This window comes from Equus caballus, chromosome 1 (genome assembly GCF_041296265.1).
Source record: "Equus caballus isolate H_3958 breed thoroughbred chromosome 1, TB-T2T, whole genome shotgun sequence".
NCBI lineage: Eukaryota > Metazoa > Chordata > Mammalia > Perissodactyla > Equidae > Equus > Equus caballus.
Genome location: NC_091684.1, coordinates 36,255,841 through 36,270,357, shown reverse-complemented (window position 1 = coordinate 36,270,357; position 14,517 = coordinate 36,255,841). Strand labels below are relative to the sequence as shown.

At 39.0% G+C, this 14,517-nt stretch overlaps 1 protein-coding gene across 3 annotated transcripts in view; it reads left to right on the top strand.

Annotated features, from left to right (window-relative positions):
- PDE6C (phosphodiesterase 6C) overlaps positions 1-14,517 on the top strand; it is an 89,876-nt gene that overhangs the window by 72,787 nt on the left and 2,572 nt on the right. For 2 of the 3 annotated variants that reach the window (XM_070261778.1, XM_070261779.1), the window contains 6 exons: positions 1,070-1,157; positions 9,849-9,949; positions 11,731-11,838; positions 11,924-11,987; positions 13,923-13,997; positions 14,114-14,197. In XM_070261778.1, the coding sequence (XP_070117879.1) occupies positions 1,070-1,157; positions 9,849-9,949; positions 11,731-11,838; positions 11,924-11,987; positions 13,923-13,997; positions 14,114-14,197 (520 nt within the window). Of the gene's footprint in view, positions 1-1,069; positions 1,158-9,848; positions 9,950-11,715; positions 11,839-11,923; positions 11,988-13,922; positions 13,998-14,113; positions 14,198-14,517 lie in introns of all 3 variants that reach the window. The other variant, XM_070261777.1, reaches the window with a different exon arrangement.

The following is a 14,517-nucleotide window of genomic DNA, read 5'->3' as shown; positions in this document are numbered from 1 at the left end:
CATAGTCTAATTGTTCCCTAACTGGAGGATTTGTTTACCAGACCTTTTAGTGGCTTGTTCATGACTCATCCCCTCCTTAAAGTTCTGTTCTTTCTGAAATAAAATGAAATGTCTCTACTAAGGCTTCCACCCATATTTCTGATTTCTTCCGTCCTTAAAATTATTTATTCCATATTTCCATAACAAAGTCTTCACATCATCTATGTAGCCCTTTGACCTCATCCTCTCTCCATCTTTTCCTTTTTTCACCTTTTTCTTTGCTTTTTTTTTTTTTTAAAAAGATTTTAGTTTTTCCTTTTTCTCCCCAAAGCCCCCCAGGTACATAGTTGTATATTCTTCGTTGTGCGTCCTTCTAGTTGTGGCATGTGGGACGCTGTCTCAGCGTGGTTTGATGAGCAGTGCTATGTCCACACCCAGGATTCGAACCAACGAAACACTGGGCCGCCTGCAGCGGAGTGCACGAACTTAACCACTCGGCCACGGGGCCAGCCCCTCACCTTTTTATTTTCAATGTTGTTTCCCCTTCCTGAAAAAGAAAGAATTGAAGAAAGACAAGGTACCAAAGACTGAGGTCCCCACTTACATAAAACTGTGACCTAACCCTTAACAAATGGGAAATTTAAGTTTAAATTTCTGTCACTGTCTTGAAAGAGGAAAGAAATTTTATTTTATAATCATTTTCATTTTGGTTCCTGGAAATTCTTAATCAACGCTTTCTGTGTGAAGAAACATAGGGTTTGCTACGTGGTCTGTAAGTCAGAGGCTCCAGAGAACCACCATAAGCTCCAGAGAACGTACAGATTTTAGATGCAGGGAGTGAAGCAAACGTTCTAGTTTAAGCAATTCAGTCATTTTATGCATTCAACAAATTAAGGTTTTTTAAAGGACATATTCTCATCTTCTAAATCTAAAAAATCTTTTCCAGTACATTACTTTTGAGCACTGAGTCATTAGGAGAGAAGGAGAGAGAATATATGAAAAAATCCTCAGCTAGTGAAGATTCTGTGTTGTATTGACTTATGTGTAAGCTTTAAACAGCTAAAATTACAGCAAATCCTTTTCCTCTTAGATCCACGTCTCCGTTGGCAAGGCTTCATGGATCTTCCATTTTGGAGAGGCACCACCTGGAGTACAGTAAGACTCTACTGCAGGATGAGGTACGTGAGCCTCTCTCTAGGCTGGCTCCCAAGCTCTGGATCAGCGCACTAACCCACAGAAGATGCTTATAAAGAAGATGGCCTTGAGTTACGGCAGTTGACAGTGTACCCATTATTGAAATCAATGAACAGAAATTGCTATACTGGAACAGTTTTTGAAAAACCAAGTTGGAAGTAGCAGAGATAGAGAAAAGAGCCATGGAAAGTCATAGAATCTCTGTGGGTCTGTGGGGAAAGAAGAAAAAACTTATGGTGGATGTGAGAGAGATCTATGCACCCTAAAATATGTATGAATGCAGAGAAGAAAGGAGGCTCCATAACAAGTGATTTTCTTACTCATGGGGCCCACACTGGAAGGCGTTGTCTTTATCTTTGAGAAAGTCAAGTCTGGTAGTGGAGGCAGGCATGAAATTGGGCTATAAGACAGAATCTGACCACTGCCATCAGAAAGGCACTGAGTTAAGTTCAGAGAGTTCTGGAGGGAGATGCCACATACAGGACTGGGCAGACCATAGGGGAGAAGAAGGGCTGGACCCAGGGTGGCTTTTATGCAGGAAGTGGCTTGAGCTTGGTCTTGAATTCACTTAGTATGTGCTACTTACCTTCCATAGACGGTAGTCATTCTTCCTCCCTATCAATTTTATTTAAGAGGTATCTAGGCTTGTGGAAAAGTTGTGGATATAATCTAGTTATAGTTTTAAAAAAAATCTCTTGAGAAAGTTCCAAACCAAAACTGGGTAAAATGAGTCATTATTAGATGGAGGGGAACCCTGTTTTGTCATAGAAGAAGAGGCTTGATTAGCATCACACACGCTCGTTAGGATCACTAAGCCCTGTGGAGAGCGCAGCTTTTCTCCGTTTCTATAAGAATCTTTTATTAAAGGCTCAGAGGAGAGAATACACTGAAATATGCCCAAGTTTAGAGACAACACTACATTCTTCAAGGCAATGAAAAGCCAAGCGGGAAAACTTGTAAGGCAGAGTGACCAGGCAGAAAAGTGGAAACAGAAAAAGAAATACTTGAGTGTTTTTAATAGCCTGTGATCGAGGCTGTGCCCAGACACAGGGACCTGGACCAACTGCGCAGGAACGTGGATTTCACAGGGCGGCGGGGCAGGCTGTGAAAAACAGATCCTGGGCTTCATTTCACACTCACTGACTGGGCTCTCTGCGGGTCCGGCCCAGGAATCTGCATTTTTAATAAGAACTTTAACAACTCTGATGTACAGCCAGAACCTCTCCCTGCAGTAGAATTTACACCATAAAAGTGATGATAATATCTGTTCCATGAAAATTAGAAGGAGTAGAATTGAAAGAAGATAAGAGTAAATTGTTCTTACCCAATTTCTTATGAGTCTTTGTTTTACTGGTTGGGACAATCTTGTATTTTCGAGTAAGAATTTTCTATACAATCCGCTATGTGATACCAAAGGCAGGTAGTGTCAAATAGAATTTATCATTTAATTTTACATTTACTTACTAAAGGAAAATATCTTTTAAAACTACAGCCAAATATTGAAATGTTTGACATTGGAGCACTCCTAGTATGTCGTATGTTTTTCCTTTTGGGATTTGAGAGTTTATAACAGAGTTACAGTTTTCCATCTTAATTTTTTTTTTTTAGTGTTATTTACCCTGCAGTCCTAACTGGTTTTGATGGCTATATAAAGGCGTATTATTCTTTCTAAAAGGAATATTGCATCCCGGTAATCCATACCACCCTGGTGAGGACCTGTCTACCATGCTATTCGACCTGCTAATTGCAGACTTTTAAGACCTGTAAATAGCGTCGCCAGGCAATGCAATCACAGAGCTTTTTATGACCAGGCCAATTGAACGCGGAAAAAAATGAAATCTTTAGCCATCAGATGTTCTCTATACATTTTTGGAAGACAGTGTAGTTCTTCTACTTATTTATTTTTTGTATAAAGAAAATATTTACATTAAAAAAACTTTAATTTTTTTAAATAAGAGAAATCCTTAGGATTTTCCAGCAATTTTGACAGTTTGCGGGCATGACTCAGACATTTTGTTTGCGTATTATTAGGCTTTGACCTAAAATGTCCGTATAGCCCAGTAGAGTTGGAGTCAGTGCTTTGAGGATTAAATCACCTGTATTCTAACCAGACAGAGATCGACCCTTGAACCTGTGCTAGACGGAAAACGCTTCTTAGTCAAATTTGTAAAAGTATAGATTTTAATACTGTAGCGTACTGTAGAAATGACAAAATAAATTGCTCAGCGTAAATAACAGAACCCGTTTATTATTCAGAACACTTCTTTATGACGTTTATGATCATTTTACTTACGGTTTTTCATGCCAACTCCATCTTGTACAAAGAAGCCATGAAGAAATGACCACATCTTGTGTGTGGTCACCAGTGAGCCAGGAACGTGTTGGCCACCTTCTCTCAGGGGTGTGGCAGCTACCACGTTGAAGACGTGAGCTGCCTGTGCTTTCTCTGGCCTCACCAGAGAGCCCTCATCAGAATGAATTAGAGCCATTTCTGCCTACCTTGGTGTGCTACACAGAATTTCTATTTTTATTGCCATTTTAATAGTAGGGAAAGAACAAAAATAGACTCTTTCTGATGGCAAGTGAAGCCAGCTGGGCAAGTGGGGGCCCAGATGGAATGGGGCTGGGGGTTAGGCCTCCAATTATGTAGATATTGAGTTTCCTTTGCTATTCATGTCTAGTGTATTCTTTATAGCCTTTTTTATATATTTATTCTTTTCCATTTTGTTTTGTTTAATTTCCTCAATCTTATGGGCTATGTCCCCCAACATTTAAGTTGTTTATTCTCAGCAGCTTTTTTTTTTTTTTTTTGAGGAAGATTAACCCTGAGCTAACATCTGCTGCCAATCCTCCTCTTTTTGCTGAGGAAGACTGGCCTTGAGCTAACATTTGTGCCCATCTTCGTCTACTTTATATGTGGGACGCCTACCACAGCATGGCTTGCCAAGTGGTGCTATATCCGCATCCGGGATCCGAACTGGTGAATCCTGGGCCGCTGAAACAGAACATGTGCACTTAACCGCTGTGCCACCGGGCCGGCCCCATCTGGGCAGCTTTTAATTTGAATTTCATCAACTATAATGCTTTTATTTTCAGTTTCATTTTTTTATTCTACTACTGAGCTTCACTAGTTCATTTTTAATTTTACTATTGTTATCTGACAATATCATCTTTGAATTCTTATGTATTTGAGACAATGGAGAATTATTGGTGTGAATTTTTCACGTTTCACTCGATATTTCCTTTGATACATTTTTTACCTGTCTTTTATTTGTGTTCCTTTCTTCCTTTGTTTTTTCTTAAGGTTTGGGGGGAGGGGGTGTATGAATACACTACCTTTATTTATTCAGTCAACCATTGAAAGACATTTACATGATTTCTGATTCAGGGCTATTACGTATAGTGTGGCTATGACTATGTAGTATGTGTCTTTTCATGAACACATGCATGCATTTCTGATTGCCGTATATTTGGGAATAGAATTGCTTGGCCACAGGTGTGCGTATGTTCCACTTTAGTGGGTATGGACAAACAGTTTTGCAGAATGGTTGTACTAACATACGTTCCTATCGACAGTCAGTTCCAGTTCTCTGCATCCTCTCTAAAATTTGGTGCCTTCCCTCTTTCTCATTTTAGTCATTAGGGGATGCAGTATTATTGCATGGAATTTAATTTGTATCAAATTAAATAGCATTGATCAATACCTATGAGATACAGTTTCATACGTTTATTGGCTTTTTGATATTTTTGGGGTTGCTTGACTTTGCTTTCAACTTGATTTGTGGGAATTCTTTATATATTCTGGTTTACATCTCTTTTGTTGGATATGTGTATTGTGCGTATCTTCTCTCTCTCTGTGAATTGCCTTTTACTCTCTTAATGGTGGACTTTGGTGACTAGAAGTTCTTGATTTTAATATAGTCCATTTGATCAAAATTTTTAGGAGTAGCTCTTTTTTTTTCCCCTCTTAAAAAAATCTATGCTACTCAAGGTCACAGAGATATTTTCCCCTAAAAGTGGTATTGTTCCTCCTTTCTCGTTTAGATCCACAATCCTTTTATAATTTATACGTGGTGTGAGGTAGAGATCAAGACACATTTTTTTCCATGTGAACCTAGTACCATTCATGTAAAAAGTCACCCTTTTCCACCACACTTCAGCGCTACTTTTGTCATAAAGCAGGTAACTGTACAGGCGTGACTCCGTTTCTGCCCTCTATTCTGTTCCACTGATCAGTTTCTTTCTCCTTTGTCAATACCGTGTTATCTTATTTACTATAACTCTGTAATAAGTCTTAATGTCTTATGGCATAAATTCTCTAGCCTTTTTCTCTTTCAAGATCATCTTGGCTTTTATTAACCTTTCGCATTTCCGTAATATCAGTTTATCAACTTACAAACACACACACACATACACAAACCTGTTGGTATTTTGGTTGGAATTGCATTGAGTCTGTAGGTTCTTTTGTGGTCTTTATGCAGGGGTTTTATCCTATTCCCTATTGGAAATTACTCGTCCCTTAATGGAAACAGCTCTCCGCTGAAGAATACAGGGAGAGAAGGGTGGGAATGAACTGAGGAAATCGTCAGCTTCCTATTTATTATCTCCAACACTCTTTCACCAATTCTATTTCTTTTGTGTGGGGAGCACACCTCTTTTATTTTGGTTTTCCAGAAGTTGGTAAGGCCTGTGTTGAGCAAAGTCCACAGAGCTACAGGCTCCCTGTGTTAGGATCTGGCCATTGCTGTCTGCCTTCGTCACTTCTTGTTACCCATGGCTTTCTCTTTGGCCCAGGAGACTAAGCAGTAGGAGTCAGTACAAATGTCTATCAGCATAGCTTTTCCATCAACTCCTCCTGGGCCCCTGTTCTGTGGTGTCAAACTGGATCTTCAGGGACAGCCTGATGTCCCTTGTGTGCTGTCCACATCCTGAGACCTCTTGCTCTGATTAAGGTATCACGGATTCTGCCTTTGCTAACTTAAAAAAAAATTGCATATGTATGTATGTATTTAATCCTCATTTTTTTCCAAAAAGGATTTAATGGAGTTTCCAAAAATACATATAACGTTAGAGAAAAAGAAAACGGTGGCTAATGGAAAAATAAGATGAAGCATAGTAAAGACCCCAAATGTGTATAGTGAGGTATAAACATTTGTTAGACATGGGCCACAAATTTGGTCAAGAGCTTTTTAGCAAGTGTACAAAACACAAGCAGGCTCTTTTATACGAATCTATATCCATAGCTTAAAAAGAAACCACTTAGGAGCTCTCCTTTTAGGAAACTTAGCTATGAAAGGAAGAAAAGAGAAAATGTAAAAGAATATGGAATTAAGAAAGGGTTTTTCAATCAGGAGACCTGTACATGTTTTTCGATGAAAATGAGAATGAGTGAGAAAAAAAGATAGGTGAAATTCAGATATATTGTGCTATCAACAGAGGAAGCCGTGCTGAAAAGTTAAAGGTACACCCATTTTTCTTAATTATACCAATTTTAAAAGTATGTCATTCTTCTTCCTTTTTTTAGTCTAATATTAATTTATGTTATAAAGTGAAAGACCTTTTGACAATCTGTCAGCTTTAACACAGTTGTTTCATTATTTTGGATTGGAAAAAGGAATGACTTAAATGGAGTATGACAGTGCTAGTCCTTTTTATTTTTATATCTTTCTTTATATACATAGCTTTTTCTCTCACACACATGTATATTTGGCAAATAGCGACAGGTATCCAGGTTTACAAATATGAGCAACATGCATTAAAATAATTGGTACATAAAAAATAAATATTGATTTCTTTGATCGATGGTTGTAGATTATGCACTCTGTCCAATCTGACACTTGGCGGAGACAAGAAGGCCTATCCTAAGGGATTATTTATTTAAATTCAGCAGCCTGTTTTTCTCCTCTGCTAATCTTAATATTTTTTTGTGTGAGGAAGATTGGCCCTGAACTAACATCTGTTGCCAATCTTCCTCTTTTTGCTTGAGGAAGACTGTTGCTGAGCTAACATCTGTGCCAATCTTCCTCTGTTCTGTCTGTGGGATACTGCCTCAGCATGCCTTGATGAGCAGCGTGTAGGTCTGCGCCTGGGATCCGAACCTGCGAACCCTGGGCCACTGAAGTGGAGTGCAGGAACCTAACTGCTACGCCACCAGGCTGGCCCCTATAATGTTTTTATTTGGTTCTTTTTCCTAACCATTTTTTTGTGTGTATTTTAATTTTATTTTTTAAAATTACACGTTTAAGGTGTGCAACATGATGTTTTGATATGCATATACATAGTGAAATGATTACTACAGTCAAGCTAATTAACAAATCCATCTCCTCACACTGTTACCTTTTTCTGTGTGTGTGTTGAGAACACCTGAGATCTACGCTCTTAGCAGATTTTCAGTATACAATGAGTATTAAAACGACTTCGTGTGCTATTACTTTGTCTAAAAGTTGAAGGATTTCCACACAGCTCCCTTTCTCCCCAGTGCCTCAGTCAAGGATGGCTCTAAGTGTTCCTGGATCTACAGAGTATGTGTCGGAAGCACTCATACACATTACTTTTGGAACGTAACAATGTATATCAGTGGATAAAGAAAGGCTGCTACTTGCTTATGCAAATATGCTGCTGGGTCACCACCAGTCCAAAGGAAGACCACCAAAATCAGGGGCAGGTTCAGTGGGATTAAAATTCCAAATGCCCCATTTACTCCTCCTTTTTCCCCCGCCAATCCAGACCAGGTTGAAAATACCCTATATCCAGAAAATTGGGTCAGAGATCACGCCCAAGGGGCTGCTGTGAACTGTCTCAAGAAGGAAGTTGGTTTTGATGTAGACAAACTTTCTTTTTGTTTATTGTAATTTGGCATGATCATCAACAGCCATTTTTTCCATTCTATCAGTTTAAAAAGACTAACTGTAGTTGCTATTATGAACTCATTATTTTAACAAAAAATATCACAGCTTCCCTTTCTATTATTTATATCTGCTGTGTAAAATACCATTTTTCTTGTCCTGGATGTTTGTTATAGAAAGATGACTTTGTATAATATATAGTATAGTATTGAAAACTTGAGTTCTTGTCCATTTCTTGCTTTTTAACATTTCAATCTCCTCGAATGACAGAGAGCCATATTTGGTCTTGGGTTTGTAATTCTGTTTTAACTTGGAGCTAGCTTCAAAACTTTGTATAACAATAATAATGATACAGCAATAATTAAATTTTGTAGCAATTGACAGTTTTGAAATGCATTCCCAGTGACCGTCTCATTTGAGTCCACATTCCACAAACATTTAACGGTCGTAGACTGATTGGTAGCGAGTTAGCAGCGCAGCTGTTATCCTAGTTTAAGAAAACAAATACTCGCAGATGTTAAGTGACATGTCCAGGATTATTTAACTACCAAGTGGTGAAGCTGGGAACCGAACCTGGGCTCCTTGTTGCGAGGCAGTGCGGTGCCGTGCTGCCTTGGCTTAGATACCAGCCCTGCCGTGTACTAAACCTTAAGCAAGTTACTTAACCTTTCTGCTCTGTGGCTTGTTGTGAGGTTAAGCGTCTTCATAAAGCACTTAGAACAGTGCCTAGTAAGTGGTATACCTTGTGTGAATGTTTGCTGTTGTTATTTGGGGCTTAGTCCAATATTCTTTTCTAAATTTTGCTGCCTCTGTCTCTAGGTAGGTTAATAGACTATTTCCTCTTTCTTTCCAGTGGAATTTTTCTGTATTTCGTAGAAGTCAACAATTTCATAGCTGTCAACTTCATTTGGCAAAACCACTATACATCCGTCCTTTGGCCTGTATGCCTAAAATGGTCTACTTGAAATATCAGACCTTTTGTAAACCACTCCCAGGGGGTGGCCCGGTGGCAGAGTGGTTAAGTTCGCCCGCTCTGCATTGGTAGCCCAGGGTTCGCAGGCATGTGTCCCGGGTGCGGACCTACACACTGCTCGTCAAGCCATGCTGAGATGGCATCTCAAATAAAATAGAGGAAGATGGGCACAGGTATTAGCTCAGGGCCAATCTTCCTCACACACAAAAATAAACAAACAAAACCTCTCCTAGATTCGCAGTCTCATTTTCTAGAACACTAAGAAACGAAGCTGATCCACATGTGAAGAGAGTATCAGTGTGAAACTCTTTGAAGAAAGGTCTAGTTAAGTCTTTGTAAAATATAATTGCAAGAAAACATTTGAAGAACAACTTGGGAGGATTTCATTATTTTTTCCTGTGTACACATGAGTAGTAGTATAATTTGCAGAAGTTTTCCAACAGTTTCTATAATCACTCTGAAATTATCTGGTGGGTAATTCAACATGTCTAACAATTCGACATCTACCAGGCATTCTTTATTAAAGCTTCTCAATTAATACAAGCAAATTTTAAATCTATTGTTATTTTTTTAAATGGTCCTGGAAAAAACACTTATATTTACTCCAAAAACTTATACATTGATTACAGGAATATTTGTTCATAGTGTCTCCTTTTATAGTTTAAATTACCTTACTCAAAGCACAGTAGGGGCGTAACTTAATCGAAGAGAGAAAATTGAAAGCAAAAAAAGTGAGAGAAAGACCTAGTTTTCTTCTCTCTATAGTAGAATAGTCTTTATTTTGTTAAGCATTGTTTGGTTGTTTGTTGAATGAAAGGCAACTTAATGATTGCACTTTGTGAATTTTCATCTTACAGAGTTTAAACATCTTCCAGAACCTAAATAAACGCCAGTTTGAAACAGTTATTCATTTGTTTGAAGTTGCAATAATAGCAACTGACCTGGCTTTATACTTCAAGTAAGTACGGAACCCTCTTGCACTCTGGGTAGTTCTGCCTTCTGTAAATGGTCCCTTGCATTAAAGTTCAAAGGCATTTATTCATTTTCCTTTTGGATTATCAATAGAATACTCTCAAGATGAATGATAGTGAATTTACTAGACGTCTGGAAACATGTTTTAAAAAGCTAAGCCCCTAATATTAATTAGTTTGTTATCTGAAGAAGTTTGAATTGAAGAATATGCAGCAAGGTTGGTGCACTGCCAGAAGAGTGACGTGCCAAAACCTTACGAGGTGGCTTTGTGTCATGTTGAATTCCTCATGGTTCAGAGTCTGGTATGTAGAGCTGCAGGCATAGACATTTCATCCTGCCCGAGTCTGGGGGCTGAAATATGTTGGCGATACTGATGCACATTAACCAAACTCACAAGATTCTGACTTATATACAGCAGAGCACCAGCCTATTTATAATACTAATAATTACCGAGGAGACCAGATACTCTAAGCTTCTGCATGCTTTCTTGTCAGTGAACTATAAAGTTGCTTGCCAAAAATGCATTAGGACAAGATAACTAGTTATAGAATCTAAATATTTAAAGACTTGGATGGGCAGTATCAAATTGTGCCTCTCGGATCCTTCTTAATTAAAAATTTAATTTTTACATAGTTCAGACATGAAGACAGATACTTAGAATAATATAATTGATATCCAAATATCCATGACCCAGATTCAACAAATGCTGAGATTTTGCCACACTTGTCTTAAATCTCTCTTTTTTTTTTTTAAGGAGAAAAAAAGTGATGCAGTGAGGCATCACACCCCTACTCCACCATGAAAAACCCCTTTTTCTCCCTCACAGATGTCACTTTCCTCAGGTTGATGCGTGTTTGTTCTTTCCTCCCATGTTTTATATGGTATTGTGTGTTTTAAAATTTTCTGTAAATGGTATCATACTGTACATACCTTTCTGCAACTTGATTTTTTCACGCACTATGTTTTAAAGATTTCCCTTGATGGTAAATGGAGATCCAGTTCGTTCATTTTAACTGTATATTCAACTGTACGAATATACTATGATTAACTTAGCCATTCTTCTATTTGTGGACATTTAGATTACTTCTAGTTTTTCATCATGGCCTTCAATCCTTCATTGTGCCTCCTTATAGATACATGACAGTGTCTCTAAAATACACACCTAGAAATGGGATCGCTGTAGGGTTTGCATATCTTCCATTTTATACCGCATTGCAAAACTGCCCTCCTGACTCATGCCAATTGAAACTCCCACCAGCAGAGTTCACGTTCCTGTTATCCCATACCTAGATGACTCTTGATCTGGGCACATTTAATCTACTTATTTGTTGGTTTTGTTAATCTGAGTATGAGATGGCATCTTATTGTTGTTCACATTTGTATTTTCTTGTTTACCAGTGAGATTGAGCATCTTTTCATATATCTTGGGATCTAATTTTTTGTTGGTTTTATGCATTACATCATCTTATCACAGCTTTGGCCTTTATGTGTATGTTATGACCTCTTTGTCACATGAAACCTGTAGTTTTAAGGTATTCACACTTATCAGTTTTTTCCCTTTATGGTTTGTGCTTTTGCTGTTTTAAACCCTTTCTGTGCCAAGGTTACATGGTCGTTCCCTGTTCTCTTATCCCCTGGACCCTTAGATCCACTATGTGGACATCTGATGCAAAGTGGGAACACGAAGTCTGAAAAGTACTTATTAAAGATACCTTTTTATCTCTGGTCTTACATGCTAAAACTGTTGCACAGCTGTATCTTTTTTAGGAAGAGAACCATGTTTCAAAAAATTGTTGATGCTTGTGAAAAAATGGAAACTGAAGATGAGGCCATCAAATATGTAACAATTGATCCAACCAAAAAAGAGATCATCATGTGAGTAGTCAGAATTGTATCCCTCTTTGGGCAAAAATAGCTTATTTCAGATTTCTATTTTAACCGTTTTTGCTTCCTTCCAAAGGGCGATGATGATGACTGCATGTGACTTGTCAGCTATAACCAAGCCCTGGGAGGTGCAAAGTCAGGCGAGTACAGCTCCGTGTCCTTTCCTGTCACACTCTCAGGTACTGTCTAGGCCCCAGGGAAGAGTGAACACGAAGACATCTGGCAGCCTCAGAAGTTTGTTATTTCTATCAATTCTATGACTATAGATTTTGTCAACGATTATCTTTCATTACCCTGGACTTGTCTTCTAAGACAACTGGTTTATCATTGTAAAACAAGAAAAAAGGAACTTGAGAAGTTAAGACAAAAATAAAATGTTCCCTGTTAGGTTTCTGTTAACGAAGAAAGGCAACTAGCTCTCAAGCGCTCGCAAATCTCAGTGAGATAAGAGGTCATTGGGTCGGGCCCCACGACAGGCCGAGAGAAGGAAGCTTGGAAAGAAAATGCTTTTTGAAAAGAATTCCTTATCATTGAACAGGCTGTGAAAAGTTTCTCTAGAATTATTTAGGGAATGTCTGAGTTTTTAGTAGAGGAGCTAAATGAGCACCAGACAAGGAGGAGCCATTAGTGCTTTCCTCTATCAAGGGTGGTTGGCTCCTACCATCTCTTCTTCAACGTGCTGTCAACTAGAGACGGCACCGTCTGTGAGTTCAGGTTTAAGGGTGCCTTCCACGGAAGTTCTTCCCCAACCTTGGGGAGAGTGGGGAGCCACTAGTTCACCTCTTGATTTCTTACAACTTGGTTGAAAGAAGCTTCTCTTTTTCCCTCAGTAACCTCTAGGGAAAACCCTGAGGAGAAGAGAGGTCGGAATTCACTGGGTTCAACTCTGAATGTGATTAATATTTGTAAAGATAGAATAATTGGATCCATTAAGTCCACAACCAGACACTCGTGCTTCTTTCACCGTGACACGCCTGCTCTTCCTCCTCTAGTCTTTACACAATCACCCAAGCCAGAAAGCCGAGGTCTTGCTTGAGTCCATCTCCCCCCTTTCAAAATCACTCCTGTCTCTCACCCTTGCTCCCACCTTAGTTCAGCCTTTCCTCCTCGTCCGTCACAACTGTGGCGGTAGCCTCCTAAGTGGTCCTCTCTCATCATTATCTCCCCAACCTTCCTGTTGCTGGAATCGTTTATAAATAGAGCTCTTCTCAGCCACTCCACCACTGAAAAGCCTTCTAAACTCCCCATTGCTGGAGGTTTTCCACCTTTTTTAAAAAAATGAAGTAAAGTCCATTTTCCCCCTACAAAAAGTTGTACAAAGGTCACTTTATAAAAGAGAACAGAACAAAGTTACCTTATCTTAAATCTCTCTTGGCCTCTGCCTTCTTGGGCTACCAGTACACTCTGGAGGAGCCCTAGGGCTCAAAGGATGAGAACCACCCGCCTAGAGAATTAAGTTCAAACTCCCCAGCAAGGTTCACGTGACCTGTCACTACCGGCCCTTAACCCACCCTCCCCGGTTTATCTCCCTCACTTTCTCCCCTGTCACTGCCTCACACTCTGGGCTCCTACGCAAACGCTGTACTTTCCGTTTTATCTCTGATCTTTACTCCCTTCTCCTTGATCCACAGCACTTCATACTATTACTATCACAGCACTTGCCACGTTGTTTACATGACTGTCACTAGACCGAGAGCATTTTCAGGAAAAAGGTCACATTCTATTCCTCTTGGCAAGCCTGGCTCATGCCAATGTAAGGCAGACAGCAGGTGTTCAATAAACTTGATAGATATTGGGTTTTAAAAAACTGTATAGATTAACCCTCAAATATCCTCACACTGTAATCAAAAAAAGCTGTGTTCTAATCTGTGTGTGCATGTGTGTGTGCATGCCCACAGGCAGATACACAGACGGTCCTCGCCTTAAGATGGTTCCACTTGACAATGGTGCGAAAACAACTCACATCCAGTAGAAACTGTGCTAGAAACTGCATCCTTACATATCACTCATAGTAACAAAATGCAAATTCTCTATTAATAAGTCACTTTCGTGAACCAAGTCTCTCTTATTTGCAGGTGGCACTTATGGTTGCAAATGAATTTTGGGAACAAGGAGATCTGGAGAGAACAGTGCTGCAGCAACAACCTATTGTAAAAACCTTGACATAAAAATGCACTACTTAATTACGCATTATCACTACAAGTCAGTCTATTTTGTTCACTGAATCTTAGAAAACTATCTTTAAAGGATTTATTTCTCTTTCTAGCCTATGATGGACAGAAACAAAAAAGATGAACTACCTAAACTTCAAGTTGGATTTATTGATTTTGTTTGTACTTTTGTATATAAGGTAAGTAAACAAACATATTCGAGTGAAATATATAACCATCTGGATGAGAATTCTTCTTTCAAACTGTAACCAAAATCAAAAAGTCACCCACATGGAAAGCCATTAGGAGTGTCCTTGTTTCTCCAGTGTTTGAGCTATTCCCTAATCTTTCATTCAGGGGTGGACTGAAAGGTGAAGGAACTCAGATGTGAGCAAACCAAACGGACTGACTTAGGCAGGAAAGTTTCCATGGCACTGAGTTCCACTCATTTTAGCAGCTCTGAGCACTGTAACAATTCCATACAGCTCCTTTTCTGCATATGAAAAATATTGAAAATCAA